The sequence below is a fragment of the Cyprinodon tularosa genome, unplaced genomic scaffold (assembly GCF_016077235.1).
Source record: "Cyprinodon tularosa strain WSP-4 unplaced genomic scaffold, ASM1607723v1 ctg13, whole genome shotgun sequence".
In the NCBI taxonomy this organism is placed as follows: Eukaryota; Metazoa; Chordata; class Actinopteri; order Cyprinodontiformes; family Cyprinodontidae; genus Cyprinodon; species Cyprinodon tularosa.
The window spans coordinates 1,604,372-1,625,555 of NW_024038114.1; the positions used below are offsets into that span (position 1 = coordinate 1,604,372).

At 38.3% G+C, this 21,184-nt stretch overlaps 3 protein-coding genes across 3 annotated transcripts; 2 read left to right on the plus strand and 1 right to left on the minus strand.

The window, feature by feature from the left end:
- Positions 1-809: 809 nt before the first annotated feature.
- LOC119778035 lies at positions 810-2,283 on the plus strand. Its single transcript, XM_038277071.1, has 3 exons — positions 810-995; positions 1,226-1,508; positions 1,768-2,283. The coding sequence occupies exons 1-3, from the start codon at positions 904-906 to the stop codon at positions 1,999-2,001; spliced, it is 609 nt and encodes a 202-aa protein (XP_038132999.1). The 5' UTR covers positions 810-903; the 3' UTR covers positions 2,002-2,283.
- Positions 2,284-2,616: 333 nt separating this feature from the next.
- LOC119778034 (piggyBac transposable element-derived protein 2-like) lies at positions 2,617-8,228 on the plus strand. Its single transcript, XM_038277070.1, has 4 exons — positions 2,617-2,880; positions 3,250-3,662; positions 5,270-5,346; positions 6,317-8,228. The coding sequence occupies exons 1-4, from the start codon at positions 2,864-2,866 to the stop codon at positions 8,060-8,062; spliced, it is 2,253 nt and encodes a 750-aa protein (XP_038132998.1). The 5' UTR covers positions 2,617-2,863; the 3' UTR covers positions 8,063-8,228.
- A 3,420-nt stretch (positions 8,229-11,648) lies between these two features.
- On the minus strand, positions 11,649-17,043 carry LOC119778037 (zinc finger and BTB domain-containing protein 12-like). The gene is made up of 4 exons (XM_038277072.1): positions 16,797-17,043; positions 16,508-16,702; positions 16,103-16,327; positions 11,649-14,003 (listed from the first exon to the last, which is right to left on the minus strand). Exons 1-4 carry the CDS (start codon positions 16,998-17,000, stop codon positions 12,903-12,905), a joined length of 1,725 nt encoding a protein of 574 aa, XP_038133000.1. The 5' UTR covers positions 17,001-17,043; the 3' UTR covers positions 11,649-12,902.
- Between the last annotated feature and the right edge of the window lie 4,141 nt (positions 17,044-21,184).

Genomic DNA, 21,184 nt, shown 5'->3' on the forward strand with positions numbered 1-21,184 from the left:
GACGCCGAGAAGCTGGTCCATGCCTTTGTCTCCTCCAGACTGGACTATTGCAATGCACTTCTCATTGGGATCCCTAAAAAGAGTCTGCATAGGCTTCAGTACATTCAAAACTCTGCAGCTAGGATAGGAAACATGAGCACATTACCCCCGTTCTCCATTCACTATACTGGCTTCCCATCCCCACCAGGATAGAATACAAGGTCCCCCTCCTCACACATCAATGCATCCATGGACATGCCCCCCCCCCACCTCAAAGAACTTATCAAGCCACAGAACACGTCCCGCTCCCTTCGCTCCACTCACTCAAACCTGCTCCACATTCCCAGAACCAGACTCAGGACAATGGGAGATAGAGCATTTTGTGTTGCTGCCCCACATCTGTGGAATTGCCTCCCTGACACCTTGAGGGCACCTCAGTCCACTGAGTGTTTTAAAAAAGGCCTTAAAACATTTCTTTTTAGCAAAACTTTTGGTCCCCCTTAGATGTAACTTTTTTCTCTTTTAAAACAGCTTTTATTATTATTTTTTTCTATTTCTATGTATTTCTTTTTTAATGCTTTTTTAATGCTTTTTTAAATGCTTTTTTTGTAGCACTTTGAGGACTTTTTGGTGAAAAGTGCAGTATAAATTAAATGAATTATTATTATTATTATTACTGTTGTCATCCGTAACACACAAGCACTCGAAATTTAACACACCTGTTTCAAATCAGTAATGTGTTGCACCCAATCAGTAATGGGGACATAAAGCCATGTCAAATCCAAATGGCTTGTGATTTTCACAATGGAGGGCAGGATAGAAGGTGGAAGTGGACGTGGAGGAGGAGGAGGAGGAGGAGGAACAATAGCCATCATTTCCAATAAAATTAGAGCAACAATCCTACACCATGTTCTTGTTCATGGAATGAGTATGAGGGAAGCAGGACTACATGTTCAACCAAATATAAGCAGGTTCTCTGTGGCCTCCATTGTCAGGACATTCAGAGAACACAACCGGTAAATGTACTATCATTTGTGGTCCCTCAAACTTACAGTACAGTATGTACAGTTGTGGAATGTCTCAGTAAATTACTGTAACATCTCTAAAAATTGGCCCTTTTCTTGCAGGATTACAGTAAAACTAATAATATTATTACATGAAAATATATATTTTATGTATTTTACATATTTGGTTACATTGCATTAGGTCTGTCTGTACAATTCTAACAAGATGTTTTATTTGCTAGAATTGAAAGACTGCCACATGCCGGTGGAAGGAGAGGTATATTCTCACAACAGCAGGAGACCATTATTGTCAATATGGTCCTTCAAAATAATCTCATTCGTCTGCGAGAAATACAACAGCGAGTTGAGGAAGACAACGAGAACTTTGAAGGAATCAACAGTGTGAGTCTCTCCACAATTGACCGTGTCCTGAAACGCAACCTGATAAGTCTCAAACAAGCCTACAGAGTACCATTTGAGAGAAATTCTGAGAGGGTAAAAGAGCTACGATATCAATATGTACAAGTAAGTAATACGTAATGTCCAGAGATTATACAGCACTATTGAGTTACTGTACATCTTTACTGGGTTGAATGTAATGCAGCACATGTATACAGAGTCATGAAGCCTGGAATGCTATGTGATTTACGTAATATCAAAAACGAACCATTATAAAGTTGCTAGGGCAGGGTGGTGGCAACGTGACCATATGTGCTGCCATAAGCATGTGACTTTAGGACCTTACAACACTGCCCATCTTATAAAGTTTCTGTATGCTCTACAGGAAGCATTATTGAGACGTGAGGAGAGGGGTGATGAGCAGGCAGAGAATCCCGTGTACCTGGTAATCTGGGACAATGTGAACTTTCACCGTGGTCCTAGAATACGTGAGTGGTTTGAAAATAACCCACGTTTCATAAATGTGTGCCTCCCACCATACTCGCCCTCCCTTAATCCCATTGAAGATTTTTTTTCTGCATGGAAGTGGAAGGTCTATGACAGAACACCTTATGCCTAGGAAAAACTCCTTTAGTCAATGGATGCAGCATATGACAACATTGGAGTGGAATCGATTCAAGGTTGGATTCGTCATGCTAAAGGATTCTTTCCCCGTTGTTTAGCAAGGGACAGGATTGCCTGTGACATTGATGTGGTCCTGTGGCCTGACCATGCCCAGAAGCATGATGCTGAGGCAGAATGATTCCAAGACATTGCTATCAATCTGCTGCATATTTTGTTTGTGACTATATTTGTGTGCAGGATTGTGCAAGTACTTCATAATAAATCTATTTTTCCCCCTGCTCTGCTTTGAGTGCAGTGTTTTGCATTTATCTCTGTAGTGTGTAATGACTGCTGTGTAGTGTTTTTGCATTAGCTGGATGTGTGTGACATCTGAAAACAGTGTTTGGTTTTGGGTAAAGATGACATAGTTCTGAAGCAATTGTTTGATATAGCAAGACAAGTCAAATGTTTTGACAGTGTAGCTTAAGTTTGGTGATTTGTGTTTAAGGTTTTGGGAAAGAGAAATTTTCAAAAAATGTGTTTCGAATTCTACTCCATACCGGATGGTGGCGGTAACGTGCGACTCACGTTCTTTTTATTTTTGTTTTGCCAACCTCCAATTAACACCAGAAGAAGAAGACTGACATTTCGTTTCCGGGTTAAGATTTTCTCTGACTTTTGTATCTGAACAAGAGAAAACAACCCTGCAGCGTTAACCATAACATTTGTTTTGTCATTCTAAGAAAATAAGTCATTTATGGACTCATCTAGCCTCAAGGGGAAATATATGTCTTTACTTTTGCGTTGGAGAAATTAAAAGCAATGATCAGCTAACTCCTTAATGATGCTCAGCGGGATTTTACCCGACAAACCAACCCATGCTCACACCGAAAAGGTATGAAACACCGCCATGAGTTCCAGCATGTAGGAGCAAGTTCTGCTGCTGGTTACCCTGCCCCCACACTGTCTCAGTATTGTTGTTATTCTCTCACAGCTGCTCCCCCCATGGAAGCATCAAAGTATTGTTTATGACTTTATCATAAAATCAGCTTTACCACATTTTGATTCCAGATATCTTGAATCATTCTTTATTAACTAGAAATACTAGTTAATTAGGATATCTGCATTTATATATAGACTAGACAATATTTCAGATATCTCTAATTAAATTGTGACTACATTTCTGGACTGAATGCACCATTCCGGTCCGAATGCACCATTAGACCTACAATAATACGTTTTGTTTTTTTGTATACCTTTCTAGAACTGGTGTGTTGAAAATGGAGGAGCCTCTAGCTCACCAGCAGCTCTGCAAACAAGAGAATAACTTCTGTTTGGACCAGATGAAAGCAGAGCCCCTGCAGATTAAAGAAGAGCAGGAGGAGTTTGAACTTTCACTACTTAAAGAGCAGCAGGAGGAGTTTGAACCTTCTCAAGTAAAAAAGGAGGAAGAAGAAGAAGAAGCCCATGTTAGTCGGGATAAAGACAATATTTTGCTTAAGTGGAATACTTATAGCTTTGAGGTTTCACCTGTTAATGAAGAAAAATACCACCTTGAACCTGAACCAGATGGAGACCAACTGGATCCTCAGGAGGCTGCTGGAGCTGAGAACCAGGATCGGGAAGAAAACCATCAGGAAGACACAGGATTGAGGTCCGATAAAGAGCTAGAACAAAGTAAGACATGATTTTGGTTGCAAGAGCAGACAGGAGAAAAAACAAAGATGAGGTATAATAATATAATAACAATATAACAGATGTTGAAAATGTGCCATTTAAAAAAGTCACATTTGATTTGAAATTTCATGACAGTTATTGAGATAATCCATTGAGACTTTGTTCAATCATTTTATTTAACCTTCTACATGTTCTTTCAAACTCACATTTCCACTAAAATTGACTGAAGCACCTTTCAAACGTTCCTCAGATTAGAGGGTTGTTACTGCCAACTAGTGGCTGCAATGTGAACTACACTATGTTCACCAAAGGTAATTGTCTAGTGGATTATTCTAATTTATGTTACTGAATTTAGCAAATTGTCACACTACAAAAGGAAGTTGCGTTCAGAAAAAAATGCCTCTTTGTTTATATTCTGCCAGAGGTTTCGTTTTTTACGACATAAAGAGGCTAGTTAGGCTGCTAGTGAGAAATATTGTATAAAAGTGTAACTTTGCATCCCTGTAGATACACTTTAATTAGATTAAACTATTCACAGTTGAAGTCAAATAACTACAAAACAGTTTTTAAAATCCATGACTTTTTTTCATATCACTAACATCAGATCAGACGAAACTTTTTTTATGTCTGTTGACTGGTTGCTCTTCTACTTGTTTAGAGCCTGAGTAAAGGAAATGGAGAGGGGTTAGATCATTAAAAGCATATTCTTCTGCCCACTCATTATCAGATGAGAAGTGGATAAAATAACTGGGGTTTTTTTTACATTTTTTATTATTTGTATTTTGTATTAAGTTGTCCCTCTAGATGAAAATATTGTGTGTTTTGTTTAACTGTCCTTAAAAAAAGGAACATCTTTATAGAAAATGACCTTCCTCAGATTCAGAGGTTTAGCTTCACTGTGAATGAGATGATGAGGTTGTAGAGTTGAGTGAGTTGAATGTAGGCCTGAATGATTTTGCAAAAAATCTTAATTTTTATTATTTTCAAGTAATATTGCAATTTTATTTTAATCTTCCTTTCCACTAACCACACGCTTTTACATTTTTCTTCTCAGACTTTCCCTTTTTCAAACCTTGCTTTCAAGGAGTCTATTGTTGCAGGATTTTACTCTAAGTTTGTGTGGAGTAATGGTTATATTCTAGTTGCATGGGTCTGTGTGCTAGCTATAACTCTCTCTACCTTTCTGTGTGGACAAATCCACTTTAAGTGTTTTACTGCCACTTAAGGGCTGGAGAAATAAATTCCAGCAAACTGTTGAGAAAACCTTGTGAAATTATACACATTACATTTAAGCTAAGTTTAAAAAGTAAGCCTACCACATACTAAGAATGCAAATGTAAAATTCTAACTGTGAAGAAAGTAAAAAAAAATAAAAAAAAGATCTCACTCGTAATTATGGCATTAAGTAAAGAAGTTATTTTGTATTTATGACCACCTTAAAACAGGAGAACTTAAGCTTGGTTTTTATGTCAATGAAGGAACACAAAAAAGGTTGTTTCTATTATAAAGTTTGTGTAAAATTTCCCCTTTAATTTTGCCATTTTATGAGCTGGATGATATTTGTGCTATTGGTCACATTTTAATCAGCGGTTTTCTGTGTCGATTAGACGTGTTCTCCTCTGGCGAAGATCATCCCTCTTCATTCAGAAGACAAACATCTAAACATGGATGCAATGAGACACAGGTGAGAAAATTCTCAAACCGTAAATTGCTTGAAATAAAAACATTGCCATCATGCAAATATATAAACCAGGAGTTATGTCTGGATACAAATATATGCAGAAAAGGAAATACAAATCTGTTGCTCTGTTAAAATATGTAAATATACAATACAATAAAAAGTTAAAGGTATAGTGGAGGATGTTCTTTTTCGGGCGCATTATCAAAATAATTGTAATTGTTAATCATTCTGGTGATATGTTTATGTAAGGCCGTCCTACGTGCTTGTCCTGTTACCTATAATTTTCTGCTTATGTGCACTTTCAGCTGCATATCTGTGAGGAGCTACGTCATTGAAGCTCACTTTTCTAACTGCGGTTCTTTGAAAATGGCAGAGGGTCGTAAGAGAAAAAATGTCTACGAAGTGTATGAGAAGAAGAAGGGCCCCAGAAGAGTCAGATATATCCCAGAATGCTTTGTGCGAAGAGCTCTCCTCACAAAGTATTATGGGATTTTCTGTCACAGCGTCCCACTGCTGCCCATGGCTGTCGCTACCCGACAGCGGCGACTAATAACTAAGATGGCGCAGGCACCGTGCGGGGAGGTGGAGTTACGTGACCAATGGGGAGCAAAAAGTAGATCAACTGCGCAAAGATCATCTGCCCGAACAGTCAATTAAACTATTTCAATATATAGTCCCCGCTCTATATAGAGATTGAGGGATTTAAGCGGACGTTCGGACACAGTAAGCATGTATAAGCTATGAGAACAGCAACTTTTAAACAGAGCGTGCACAAGGAGAAATGTGCATGCTCTCGCATGCATTTATTAGGCGTTCCCTCTCAGGAGGGGGTACAGGGTTGTGCGTGTGCATTTTTTCTTTAAATGGGAGGGGTCTTTTAAAAAAATGTGTGAAAATCTTCCACTATACCTTTAAATGCAGATATGTACCCTTGATTTAAAAGTAGAAACTAATAGATTCATGTTTCCTGCAGGGCGATAGCCTTCGAATCAGAATCCCACCAGCTGAGAGCGATGACAGCTGTCTAAGTGACAGCGATGACAGTGATGAGGACAGCAGATTTAAACCAGGTTATGAAAGCAGTAGTGATGAAGACTCTGACAGCACCAGCACTGCCAGTGCAAGCTTTCACTCAGGATCCTCTAAAACAAGAAGTTGGCGAAGGTTAGCGTGGGAGACCGTGCAACCACTGAACTCAGCGAAAGACGTTCCAATCTGGGGAGGCTCTCTTCATGGTGCTGATGAAACCAGAGAGCCCATACAGTATTTCCGGGACTTTTTCGATGCCAATCTTTTGAATACCATCGTCCAACAAAGTAATCTTTACTTCACACAAGAAATCAAAAATAATCTCTACAGCGGCCTCAAGCTGGATCTAAATGAACTGGAGCAGTTCATCGGCACTCTAGTGTACATGAGTGTCGTAAATCTACCAGCGTCAAAAATGTACTGGGCCAGTGAATGTCGAGTAGAGCAGGTGGCTGATGTGATGAGCCGAGAGAGATGGAAAAAAATTAAAGAATTCATCCATTTCAATGATAACAGCAGAATGGATGCAGGCAGTGGGGATGTTCTCTACAAGATTAGGCCTGTTATTGATTCACTTCTCCAAAAGTTTCACAGTCTGCCTCAAGATCAAAAGTTATCTGTTGCTCAGCATATATTGCCTGTTAAAGGTACGTCTGGTCTATTGCAGTATACCCCAAAAAGGTCACGCAAATGGGGATACAAAATCTTTGTACTGTGTGATACGAAGGGCCTGGTGCATTCTTTCCACGTATTTACTGGGAGAATAGACCCTGTACCAGGAGAACCAGACATCGGAGCAAGTGGAAACACTGCATTAAAGCTCACACAAGTTGTTCATCATTCTGTCAATCATCTTTTGTTTTTTGACAGCTGGTTTTCTTCCTTGGACTTGTTTTTAAATCTTGCAAACAAGGGGATACAAACCTTAGGGAGTGTGGAGGAAAGTAGCCTCCAAGGTTGCAGTTTCAGCTCCGACCTTGAGCTGAAGAAGAAGGGAATGGGGTCATTTGAAGAGAAAAGGGCTGCAGTCGACAATTTAGAAATAAGAGCAGTCAAATGGTTTGACTATAGAGGGGTGGTTGTTGCGAGCAGTTTTGCGAGTGCCCAGCCTGTGTCCAACATCCAAAAATGGGACAGAAAGTTGAAACAGAAGGTTGTTGTGGAATGCCCGAGCATCATCAGCCTATATAATGAGTTTACGGCTGGTGTTGATGCTCTCAATACACTGATTGCATCTCATCGCATCCGGATTAGGTCCAGAAAGTACTACCTAAGATTATTTTTTCATTTTGTCGACATGGTGATTGTAAACAGCTGGCTGTTATATCAGCGTGATTGCAAATCCTTAGATGTTCCAAGAAAGAAGCACAAAGACTTTCTGGCTTTTAGAATTTCAATAGCACAAGCCCTCTGCATGCAAGGCAAGGATCTGTCTAGCAAGAAGAGGGGGTGGCCATTCCTGGATGTTGAAAGTGAGTTTGAAAGGAAGAAACGCAGAGGTCCCGCCAAGGCTATACCAGCTCAGAAAGTCCGTTCAGATGCTGTTGGCCACTGGCCCATGGTTGAAAGCGCAAGACAGCGCTGTAAACTTCCTAACTGTAGGGGGCAGACTGTGTTTAAATGTTCAAAGTGCAATGTGCATTTGTGCCTCAAGAAGAACAAGAACTGTTTTGGAGATTTTCACAAGTAATGCTGTTTTCTTCCAAACAAGGGGACACCGGTCCTAAACTGTGGAGCCAAATGATTTTCCTGTTGTTGATTAATGTAAAAATGAAACAGAAATGATTAAAAAATTTTGTTAAACTTCCAAGTCCTGCTCTGTAACAGCAGTGTAAATAAAAATCTATACACACCTGGACCTTGTAAATTCATTGCTTCTTCTTTACCATTGGTGATATTTATTGTTTATCTCCAAATGAGTATACATCTCCATCACTTTGTTGACCAAAGTGGATATTGTGTTGTGTTCATTTACCTGTATGACTAAAATTCGCAGATATAATGCTGCTCTATTTAAGACTAAAGGTGCCAGCTATTTATACTGGGCTTCCCGAATTAAATTGGATTAACCACCTCATACACTGCAAAAAATATAAATCTCAATAAGTTATTTTTTCTTAAAATAAGTGTGTTTTTCCTTGATTTGAGGAGATAAGTAAGACACTTTGCCAATGGAACAAGACAATTTCCTTTTAAAATAAGAAAAAAATATTTTATCGTCTTATTTCAAGTAAATGTTATCTAACTATCTTATTTTAAGAGTGAAAATACTCATTCCATTGGCAAATCATCTTATTTACCTGCTCAAATTAAGGCTAAATATACTTAATTTAAGCCATTTTTTACTTATTTCTGGATTGTTTTTGCAGTGTACATTTATTTCAGCTGGATTTCACTTGATATCCATTTAGGTGATTCTTGGCCTAGTGGTTAGAGCAGTGCACTTGTGCTCTGAGAAGGTTGCAAGTAACCTGTTTGATCCCCACAGATCACTGGGCAAGACCCTTAACCACACACTGCTCCCCGGGAGCCGACCAAGGGCAGCCCACTGCTTCCCAAGGTGATGGGTCAGATGCAGAGGTCAATTTCTCCAATGTGAGATCAATAAAGTTCAATTATGATTATTATTTACCGTAACCTTTTTTCTTAAAGAGTAGTCTATATCATCTTGCTGCCAGGCGTAATTTTAAAAAACATCAACTACATCTGATTTGGAATGTTATGTTATTTCTCAACTTGGCTTAAAAGAAATATTAGGATAGATTTATAGTATACAACTCTTCTTATACCACAGAATAATTCACCTTTTTTTCTATTTTTGTCCATTTTGAGACAAGCTCTGTTGGTTATTTTTATGTTGGCTGTTGAATTCCCTCAAATAAAGCAACTATTGCATGCTTTGGTAACACAGAATCATGAACACTGGACCTAAGAGAGAGCTGTTGTTCTTTGTTGTTGTATTCTTTAAATAGAGTATATTTGTGACACCTTTATAGGACTCCTAAAAAGTCAGCAAATATTTGGAAATCTAGAGTTTTGTTTTATTGTGTGGGTCGGATAAGTATATTAGTACTAAGAATGAAAATAATGTTAGTCTGCCCTTCATAAGAGGAGACGAAACTTAGTGGACCGACTAAAAAGAAAAAAAAAGAACAGCAGGAAGCAGTCACAGAACTAAAAGCTAAACAAAAAATTACTTCATTCTTACAGTAGGAGCTATTCAAAATTTCCCCACTGTCCTTGATGGGTCCTGGACTGGTCCCCTACAATTTCTTTTTAAACATCAATCTTTGCACTAAAATATTCTTTCTGTCACGATTGGTGGACATTAAGATCTAAAGAAAAGCATAATCTCCTGGTCAGTCCCTGTATTTCAGTAAAAGGGTCAGAGTAAAAAAAACATGCATGCCAAGAGAAGACTAGTGACTGGAAGTTGCAGGGAAGTGAGCTGCCATTCGGCTGGCGTTTGACTGGGAAGGGCTATTTTGAAAGGCTGCTACTGTATGAATTCAATTCAGTTTATTTATATAGTGCCAATTGACAACACATGTCATCTCAAGGCACTTTACAGTTCAACCAGATCATACAGTCAAAATGATTCAAAGTTTTCTATCTAAGGAAAACCAGTTGATTGCATTGACTCAAATACAGTCCCTCACACTAAGCTTGCTTGTAGCGACAGTGGAGAGGAAAAACTCCCTTTTAACAGGAAGAAACCTCCAGCAAAACCAGGCTCAGTGTGAGTGGCCATCTGCCGAGGATGACTGGGGTTCAAGGAAACAGAAGTGGAGATACAAAAGGCAGCTTTAGAAGGCGGCCCCGTCCAGGAAACACACAGCAAGGCAGACGAGCACCGAGCCAGCTCCCATGTCAGAGGATGAAGAGAGAGCATCCAGCTAGTCAAAGTGTATGTAACACTTTAATCAAATCAATCTAAAACAAATAAAACAATTCATACCTGCATTGTATAAGCCAACACTCAAGGTCAAATCCTAAGGATTTGGTGTAGCCCTGCAGCATTGAATAGCAACATTACTTGGTGGGTCAAAAAACAGTTTTCAGGAGGCTCTTGTTATGTTACGCACTTGTTTTCTGAAGCTTCCACCTAGAACTTAATAAAGACAGTAGTATGTTTTTTTTTTAAATATAAAGTTATTAAATATGTTTCTTTTTTGCTGTAACTCTATGATACCCACATTTTCCTCATATATACCTGTGCCCACACCCGTGAAATAATATGTTTTTTTTTCTACCCATAGATGTAATTTTATATGCGTATCGGCCGAATACCTGACTCGTTGTGAGGTGGTATGGATTATCTCAGAAAAGGAAAAGTGCTCACTGTCACAGATTTAGACTGGTTTGTGAACAATATTTGAGGGAAATTGTTATATTATGTATGTGGAAAAAGTTTTAGATCTTTGAGTTTATCTCATAAAAAATGTTATGTTTATGTATGATTGATTAATGTGAAAATAAAACAGAAATTATTAAAAATGTTAAACTTCCAAGTCCTGCTCTCTAACAGCAGTGTAAATAAAAATCTATACACACCTGGACCTTGTAAATTCATTTCTTCTCCTTTACCATTGGTATATGCATGTGTATATATACGTGCGTCTATGATCAATTACCATGCTGTATTAACTGTTATTCTTGTTGGTAGTGAAATTAGTGAAAATAGTGAGTTATGCATATCATTTAGAAAACTTTCTGTTGGTTTGTGACTTTTACTATGGAAGGAAATCAATATTTAAGTCTCCACATCATGTAATCTCATTGATTGTATCTTCGATCTAATGGAGGCATTTGGTTATCATCAAAATGGGCCTACTTCCAATTTGTTTGAACGTGGTTCAACATCATTCAAGACAGATTGAACATCATAGTTTTCCGAATTAAATGTTGAAAATTCCTGATTTACACTAAAACCGTCTTCATGTTCAGAGGAAGGTCCATCAGTGGGCAAGTTATTCATAGTGATGTGAAGTAATTTTACATTTACCTTAATTAAGAAGTCTGGAAAAGTCAAGCTCAGTTTCTTATCTAATCCAGATTACCCATTCTAATACCAAAAAATAAATCTAAGAACATTTTGTTGTTAAAATAAGTGCATTTTTCTCTGGAACTGACCAGATGAGACACTTTTCCAATGGAATAAAAACATTTCAAATATTTTATATTTCAATAACTAGACATTAATACACATTAGATCTTTTATAATGTAAATCTAAAAGTAAATGTCTCCCTATGTAAAAATAACCAAACTTAAACAGTTCAGGAGTGTTCTCTGAGTTTATTCTCAGTGTGGATCTCTTTGTTTCAAACTGATATTTCATGATTTTATTCAATCCTGTGTGCAGCAGCAGAGCAGTTTGAGAGGAGAATCACTGATATACCATTACAGTACAAATATTTACATTAAAAAAAACGACATTTTAATTACATGACACGTTACAAAATATCTCACTCAAACCCATTGGAGAAAATATTTGAAAAGGATTTCAGAGATGTTCAACAGGTACTGGTATCCTCTTTGGTTTCAGGGAGTTTTAGGTAAAATTTACTGTTACAGTTTACTCAGAAGGAAAAACTGCTACTAGATACTGTTTGAACCAGCCAGAAAAGCAAGAAAAACAGACTTAATATTGCTTGTTTACTGTTCATTTAGTTTTAAACCTTGACACACTGACAAAAGCAGTTTGGCAGTAAACATCTGAAGGCATTTTAGTAATTCTTAACACTTTCAGCATCGTCATCGTGGAGCCTTCCAGGATCGAACCAAGCTGAATGCAATGAGCCTGAAGGGCTTAGTGTCGCTTTGATCTTTTCCAAATTTTAAGCTAAAAACATTGAAACACAACCTTAATGTACTTTAGGGGAATTTTCTGTAGTAGACCAACACAAAGGTAGTGAAGAATTATATCAGGAAATTAGTTTTTCAATTAAACAACTGTACATCTAAAAGGACAGATTTTAATCAGTTTGCATTGTAGCTCGGGCTTAGTTAGATTGGATAAAGAGAGTCTGATAAATAATTTTATTTTATGGTTTTGATGCAGATTTTCTAATTACCGTGGGCTGTTCGAATATGGTTTTCTAAAAGAATAGAATTCAACTTTACTGTTATTACACTGTCACATGGGCCGCTAATCTCAAATCGCAGCTGTCCACTGTGATTCTTGGTCTAAAGGAAACCTTTTTACTTATGTTATATAGAACATTAACATGATGAAACCGTCTGATTTAATAACACACAATGGGGCCACGTTTACTAATGACTTGACTTGTATTTGTGCTGTAATTTATTTAGGGGAATCGGAGTAAAGGAGGGGGGTTAATATAAATGCATGGTGCTTCATTCAGATGTATATGTGTAAAACTTTTAAAACCATTTTATTACTTTTTTTTTTTTACTTCCACTTCACAGCTGAACTACACCTTGTGTTGGTCTGTCACACAAAATCCATCCAAGAAATGCTTAAAATTTGAGGCAAAATGTGGAAAAGTTGATAGATTTGGGGGGGGGCTCATGACATTTGTTCAGAAACCAGGGATTTCTTATCGTCTTCCAGGCATTTCTGCTCTTCCTCTTGCTCTCGTCCTGCAGCTTCTCTTGCTCTCTCGCGTTCCTCCTGCTCGTGCAGGGAGTTCTGCCCCGTGGTTTTGCCATGCTGCTCCTTCAGGTGGCGTCGTAAGGCAGGCTTGTGGGCGAAGCGGGCGTGGCAGTAGGCGCAGCGGTGTGGCCTCTCTCCGCTGTGGAGGTTCATGTGATCTATCAGCGTCGACTTCTGGGTGAACGTCTTGTAGCACAGGGGGCACTGGTGGGCTTTGGCGGCTCCTCGGTGCACGGCCATGTGTCGGGTGAGGTTGGTGGAGTGGTGGAAGTGTTTCCCGCAGCAGGGGCACACGTACAGCAGGTGGGTGGAGCGGGAGTGGATGGCCAGGGAGTGAGCCGAGGGAAAAGTCAGGCCACAGTGCTCGCAAATTACAGGGCCAGTGACGCTGGAAGTGGAGCCCACCACAGCGACAGACTCATCCCCGCCCTCGTTTGTTCCCACAGTGTTCAACCCTGAACTCCCCTCACCAGCGCCAGACTCCTCCAGGGAGAACTGATTCATAGGGGAAACCTTTTCCCCATGGATACTGTTCAAACTGAAGTCAAACCGGGGAATATCAATTAAATAACTTCCTGCCGTCTTCAGCTCCTCTTGGCTAAAGTCCAGGCCGAACCCTCCACCCAGTCCAGCAGTTGCGGCGTACCACAGATCCGGACGATGAGCTATATTTGGTGACCTCCTCTCGTGGGATGATGCCCACTTTCGCTTTTTTAACCCCCTTCCTCTGCCTCTCCCTCTGCCGCGCCCAATTTTGGGCTCGGACAGCTTCCGTCTGAAAGCGCTGATGCCTCTGAAACTCAGATCCTCCGCAGAGTCCAGATCGCACTCGCTCCCGTCTCCTGCAATGAAAATCCTGTCCGTCTCTGGATAACGCAGATCCTGAGGAGCGTCCACAAAATCTGCTTTCTCCGCCTCCCCGTCTCTGTTCATCAGCTCATCCTCTGGGATGTAAACTCTGAACACATTGTAGTCCTCCGGCTTGCTCTCTTCCTCCTCGCCCAGCATGTTTACCTGAAAAAAAAAGAAAGAAAAATAATACAATTACAAATATGTTGTATGTTTTTTTTTTTTTTTTACTTTTTCCTGCTGTGTCTTGAACACAATGAAAAACAAAAAATAAAAAATAAGAAATAAAAAGATAAAAAATACAAGGTAGTAGCACAGAGGTTTGAGGTGACATATGTACAATCCAGATGGCTTATAAACAGGTGGATTTACTTTAACGTTAAAGTGTAGTAGGTGAGGAGCCTTGAGAGAGAATTAATAACCCATCTATTGTTGTCTCTTATATGAAAAGCCAACAGATTAAAAAACGTGTGACTATTACGTTGTTTGTTTGTTGTCAGCATGTACTGTTAATTTTTCATATGTTGATAATGTGTTGATTTCATTTATTTATGACCCAATCTGCTATCGGCCCAGCTTCAGCTACCTGTGTTACTTTTTACAATTCAACAGACTATGAAGGGTTTCTGTGTCTATTTCCTCTTTGCTTTTCCTTTTTTTCCATGAGGATAACTTGAATTGTTTTGCTCCGTCACTCCCTATTTATTTATTTTTTCTTAGTCTTTAGTATAATATGACTAAATTAGAGCAGTGGTACTCACTAAATGCTGGTTTACAGACTGTAGAAATCGGTATTGGACAACAGTAAACTCTCACTCTTCACAATTATTTTTAATTACAGATTTGTTCTGTAAGGGGCATGCTAGACCCTCCCGCAATCCTAATCCGAGTCCTACTCCCTAAGCATAATTTGGGGTGGATTTAGTCTTAACTTATAGGTCTGGGTATGCAATAAAGTTATTAAAGCAAATGTTGCCATTTTCTTAAAGAGAGATATAACTCCAGATCATCAAAGCATCAAATCAAAGGCCTGCAGGCCAAATCCAGCCCACCACTGCAATTTATCCATCTCTCAACTGTAAAAAATGAAATATGAGTCTATTTTCTTCCCTTTTTTGAGCAGTTAACATAATTTGGAAAAGGAATAATATGATTTATGTTAAAGTGCAAAGCATCCCCATTACATGGGTCTGTATCCTACACCTATTTTAAACAATTAAGACTTCTATTAATTCTAGAATGCACAAATGCAAATGTTAATTTTTTTTATTTCAAGTTAAAAAAACAAAGGCCATTGTTTGGTTAAAATGTCTAAACTCCCTTTGATATGTTGTTTTTTTGGCAAGAGATTAAACAAGCAAAGAACAGAATCAATCTGGATAAAAATAATGTGTAGATTTAGATGAAAACTGTAATGTAAAAATTATTTCTGTAATTAGGGCTCCTTACAAAAAAAAAATCAAAAAGAGCTTTATTACATGTTGAAATGTGGAAGGCAAACACATGAAACAATTACAGGTAGGCAGCGTGTCAGAAGTCATGCATTTTTGAAACCAGTGGATTCCCAGACTCTTGAGGTTATTGTGTTTCCTACTTCATGTAGTCAAACAGGTTCTGTTTGAGTAATTTCCTGACGCTACAGGTCTGGCAGAGATCAGGTCTTAGGGGGGGGATGGTGAAACTAAATTCAACTTTAGTGGTAAATCAGTTAAAATAAATAAACTACCTGCACGGGGGTTAATACTTCCCTAACAATAGGGTGATGATAGAGTCATTGTTAACCTGGCTGAGTGGCAGATGTTTGCTCTCACACAGGAAGGTGTGAATTAGTTTGAAACAATCTGAGCTTTAACATACTCAGCTTTATGTTTTTGAAAGTGGAAAATTGTCACAATCTTCTGATTAGAAATTAGTTTCTCTTTTTTTCAAAGCCCTTCATATGTAGGGAAACATATTTCCAACCACAAAAACTGAAGTTTTTTTTTTTTTGCTCACCTGTTAACAAACAGGTTAATATGATTTTATCTTTATATCTATTAAATATTTGCATGGATTTAAATCCTAGTTTTATAGGAAAAATGCAGGAATAAAACCTTTAACAGCAGTAAGTATGCTTTAAAATCTACTGTAGACATTAAACATGTGACACCGAGCAGTAGGCTACATGTTAATTTTTGCAGAAACTTTTCCGTTAAAAATTAGTTTTGCTACCTACTGAATCTCATTTTAACTGGTATGGTTGAAAAAAAACAAAAAAAAATCACCTTCATTTCAGGCTCATCCTGCAGTGGGCTGTCACTGTTACGTTGGGTGCTGTCCTGAGCAGATGTTTCGCTGTTTTCTTCCTCCAGTGTGATTAATGCAGGGCTGTGCTGCTCCATGGGGGAGGGTCGGGTGGTCAGAGGTGATGCAATAGAGTGAATATTGGCACTGAGAATAACCGGTCGGGCCTGACCTTCTTCTTCCTCCTCTTCTTCTTCTTCAGGCACCTAAAAACAGAAAGGGGAAATATACAGTTTTAAGTTTTCAGAATTTTTTGAATTCTTCAAGAATATAAAGAAACAATGTTCAAAGAATTCAAAACAACAACATTGAATTAGAAAGAGTGGTACATGACAAATTAAGATCATAGGAAAAAAACTACATGTGACTTTGAAAAACTGACTGACTTTAAGAGGACTGTGGCTCTTTAGCTGCACATATTTCTCCAGCGCTCCCCTGCAGCGCTCCACGATATGCTCCATCTGGAAGTAGCTAGCAGCAGTCAGGTAGTTGACAATCTCCTCAGGGCTGAACTGCAGCATGCCAGTGTAGCAAGACTGTAGCAAATCACACACAACCGAGGAGCTGTACAGCATTGACACCTGGACAGAGCATTGTCAAAGCATTTAGTTTCTCATTGAAGAAGAGTGGTTAGAAACACTTGTGCAAAACGGTTTGTGTTTTATTTTCAGCCACCTGAAGCCTGGAGGAGGGGTTGAGGAGAAACTGATCTCTCAGGAAGGGCGAGCAGGCAGCCAGGACCACCTTATGACCTTTGAAGGTCTGGTTGTTGCTGGCCACGATGGTGATGTCGCAGAAATGTTGGCGGAACCTCAGTGAGTTCATGTGCCTCAGTGTCATGTCCCCGTGTCCCGGTAAACGGAAACATACCGTCTCCATGTTGTCGGAGCAACACTTAGTCTAAGGGATCAAATCAGGGGAATTAAAGCAGACAGAAGCTGGTTAAACAGAAATAAATAAACCAAACTCAGTTACATGTCAAATTTTGGCCTTTTTTCCCTTTTCCCCTGTCCAAAAGAAATACATTATACATAACAAATGTCAGGATTTATTTTTTTACATTTGAACTCACTTTTACAAAACTGAGATTTCTGTAATAGTCAGACAGTGAAAATAAAACCTGTAAAAATTGCCAACAGCAAAAAAGATAAATGGATGGATATAGTAGAAGATGGATGGAGACACGTTTTAGATAACAGGAGACAAAATAACATACAAGAAGTTTAACTTTTGTTTCTGAATATTTCTTAGAATAATCTGACATCAGTGTGGGTTTTTAATGGAGGGAAGATGCAAGACAACTTGTGGTTTTATTTATCATTTTTGGGTCAACTGTGTTTTTTGTTTTTGCCTGGTAAATCTCCCACAGATGCCCTATTGGCCCAGTTCCTTACTACAGAACCATCAACATTGACCTTAACTCAGTACAACGAGGCCTGCAGTGATTTAGATGGTCTTTTTAACTCTTGGGTGAGTTATCAATTTGCCTCGGAGTCATTTTGGAAAGCCAGACATTCCTGGGAAGGTTAAATGTTCCATGCTTTCTTAATTTGTGGAAAATGGCTCACTGTGGTTTGCTGCAGCCGGACAGCCTTAGAATTGGCTGCTTCTCATCTGTTAGAAATTTGTTTGGATCAGGGCTGTGCTGCTGCTTTAAGAGTTGTTTTAACCTACTTGGGATACAATTAAACAAGGCAAGTTTTTCTGATTTATTTGGAATACATTTTGTATAAAATAACTGAAAATACCCCAAAGAACCATGTAGTTCTGTTATTTTAGACTTTATTGGAAATTTACTTTCATTGCATCATTTTAGATTATGTGGATCTAGCATGTCCCAAATTGTCTAATGGTCAGGATTAAAGGCTCTCACTGCTGTGGACCAGGGTTGATTGTCAGGGAAGTTGTGGGGAGTGGTGGCCCAGTTAGGACATTGCGCTTGGATCCCAGATGTTCTGAGTTCAAGCCCCACTCCCACAGACTGCCACTGTGGGTCCCTGAGCAAGACCGTTAACCCCGCACTGCTCCCCAGGCGCTGCACAATGGCAGCCTGCTGCTCTCCAAGAGGATGGGTCAAATGCAGAGAGGAAACTTCATTGCTTTGTACTTGTGACAATAAAGTTGCTTCTACCTCTTCAAAATATTTATCATCTGCCTAATTTTTAAACACATTTTATGACTGCCTTTTTTGGGGGGTAATGCTGCTATTTTAAAACCTGCCTCCCAGAGAGCTTGTGTTTCATTAGGACCTTCTAAAGACCATTCCACCCTTTTTAGTTTTTTCCATTTTGTGGATCAACAAATGGATCTTATCAGTAAAGAGCCATACCTCTTTACTGATAAGGGGGGTATTTGGTATCTGCCAGCTGATTAGATTTCATTTCACTTTGGAATTTATAAATACAAAAATCTGATTAATGACTAACAAATGGACTATCAAAGCTTATTTTATGTTAATCGAGGAGAAATTATTTAGATCCAATAAACCAAATTAGTAATAAAGAATTCAAAAACACACGGCAAACAAAACTATAAAAAATGATAAACACATTTTAGGGGAAGGTGTTATTTACAACTAAATTTGATAAAACATGTGATTTAAGAATTTGTTATGATAATGGTTCAGGTACATGTAAGTGAAATGAAAGCAGTAGAAGAAATCGTAACACCCCCCTCCTTAAAATTAAGATCGACTTTTACACTTTTACCTCTGCTAGTGTCTCAAACTGGTATCCAATTTAAATCAGTGCTTTACTTATTTGTAGTAGTGGAGAAAGACAGTCGTTTAACTTATTTTTTTGAGAATACATGTGTATTTTTTGCACTACAAAAATCATACTATTTTCTGATAATCCTGAAAGGTGTTTCTAGTGTATCACAATTTGCTAAGATAAAAAATATATATATATATTTCATGGAAACATTTAAACCAAACCTAATACTTTTTTAAAAACTCTATAGAAAACCTGCAAAGAACACACACACACATATATATGTGTGTGTGTTTTCTCTCTATTCAGACCTAAGAATGATCTGTTCAGATAAAATTATATCAAAAGGAAGCATAATTATATGTAATAAACACGTATTACTCCATAAAATAAGCTTAAGAGCCATAAGGGTGGATAATGACATCCTGTCTCTGCTGAGTTCCTCTGAAATCACCAGGTTAGCTACCATTAATGTTTGGCGTATGCTAAAGAACACTTAAAACCTATAAAACCTACATTGGATCAATTATCCTAAGTAACATAATATATAGACCTAAATAATGATTACATTTAAACTTAAATATTGTGCGTTTTAACTCCTTTGTTTTAGCAAAGCTAGCTAAACCACTCGAGTGTTAGCCACATCTAGCTATCAAAGTTATCTACTGGAAACTAAACACGAAACCAAAAAACTGATACGGTTAAAGTTATAACTTTACCGGTACCCACCTTTGTGTCTTTTCTTCTCTAATGAACCAGCCGTTATTGGTCTTCTTCAACGGGGTGGACGGTAGGAGACACTTGCTGACCAGCTAGATTTGCACATTTCAAAGCTACAAGGGGGAGAAAAGATGCTTCCACCTCGATTTCTCTTCACTTTTCGGCCTTTTTCTCGCAGGAAGTATCCTCTTGTGTCCGAGAATAACAAACGACCGGTGTTTCGTTGCTAAAACTGACTTTCAATCTGTTTCCGAGCGACGCCTCCTCCGTGGCGAGGCCGTAAATGAAGAGCACGCCTGCTGATTTCTGATCAGCGATTTTAAAATCAATGGACACTGAGAGAAAAACGGGGCGGGGACGCGAGCCTGCAGGCGTGATGACGTACACATAGATATAGACCGACTAGATGCCGCATGAGTGGCATCTAGTCAGAGTGGCATTGAAAGATGGGGTAATTTTTTGAAATTGACATTTATGTATGAAAAATTTGGCCAAAAGAATTAAATTGTTATTACCATAGTTTGATTCTCTATCTCACATTAAAAAAAATTTATTATATCAAAATTCAAAGGCGGTAAAGAAGTCTTCCGTAAGATCCAATTTTGAAAATCCTTCCAAAAAATATTTATGATATTGCACTGAAAAAAATAGATGTTATGCTGTTTCAATATCTGAATCACAGAATACACAAGAGTTGGTAGTAATGTTAAATTTTCTATGTAAGATACCATCACAGGGGTAAATGTCGTACATAATTTTGAAATGGATTTCATTTACTTTCTGTGGAAGAGGAAATGAAAGATACCTGGTTCTAATTTTCTTTAAAGAGGTATCATCATACTTTTTGAACAAATGTTTTCTTCTTAAGGTTGATGGAAAAAATATTGATGTCAAGGTGGTTCTTATAAATCTATTAGTACATTTTTTGCCAATAAAATTAAAACCGTTTATATATAAAGATGATTCTTTTAGAGCAATTGTTGAATATGTTATTGTGCCTTTAATTAGTAGCACCATAGCAAGGGGGGCAGACGTGAACGTTGTGAGAGGTTTAGAAAAGAAGGGACAACGCTGTACAAGAATGTTTGTTCCAATGTTTAGGTCTCTGTGATGGCTGTAAGAAAATATATATGGAGGTTCAGCGGTGTTTCTTCCATCCTCACTGTCTTGATCAAATTTTTGCCACCTTTTAAGAGTAGTAATTGTCGAGTAATTATTAGTTTAGTTTAGCTGTTTATTTTCAGACAATGCCTCTTAATCCCATTTAGTTTAAATTCCCAATTCTTAAAACATGCTTTTTTTCAAATGCCAACTTTAGCTACCTCTTTCAGCATGGGGCATCATTTGTTGCTTTTTTTTTTTTTTTAGATTCTTTAGCCTACTTCATGTTGCTAGTCAGGTTCTTAATCCCAATGGATTTAGTAGATTATAGCTCCCTTATACATTTTCAATAGCCACGTTTCTATCTCTTGCAGCATCAGGCATCATGTGTTGCTTCTTGAGATCTTTTATCCTACTTCATGTTGTTAGACAGGTTCTTTTTAAAGTAATTCAGGGCCTTGCTGCTTCCTTTTGCTCACACTAACTGTAGGGTGCAGTTTAAATTCCTTACATAATGGTTTATAAGTGATC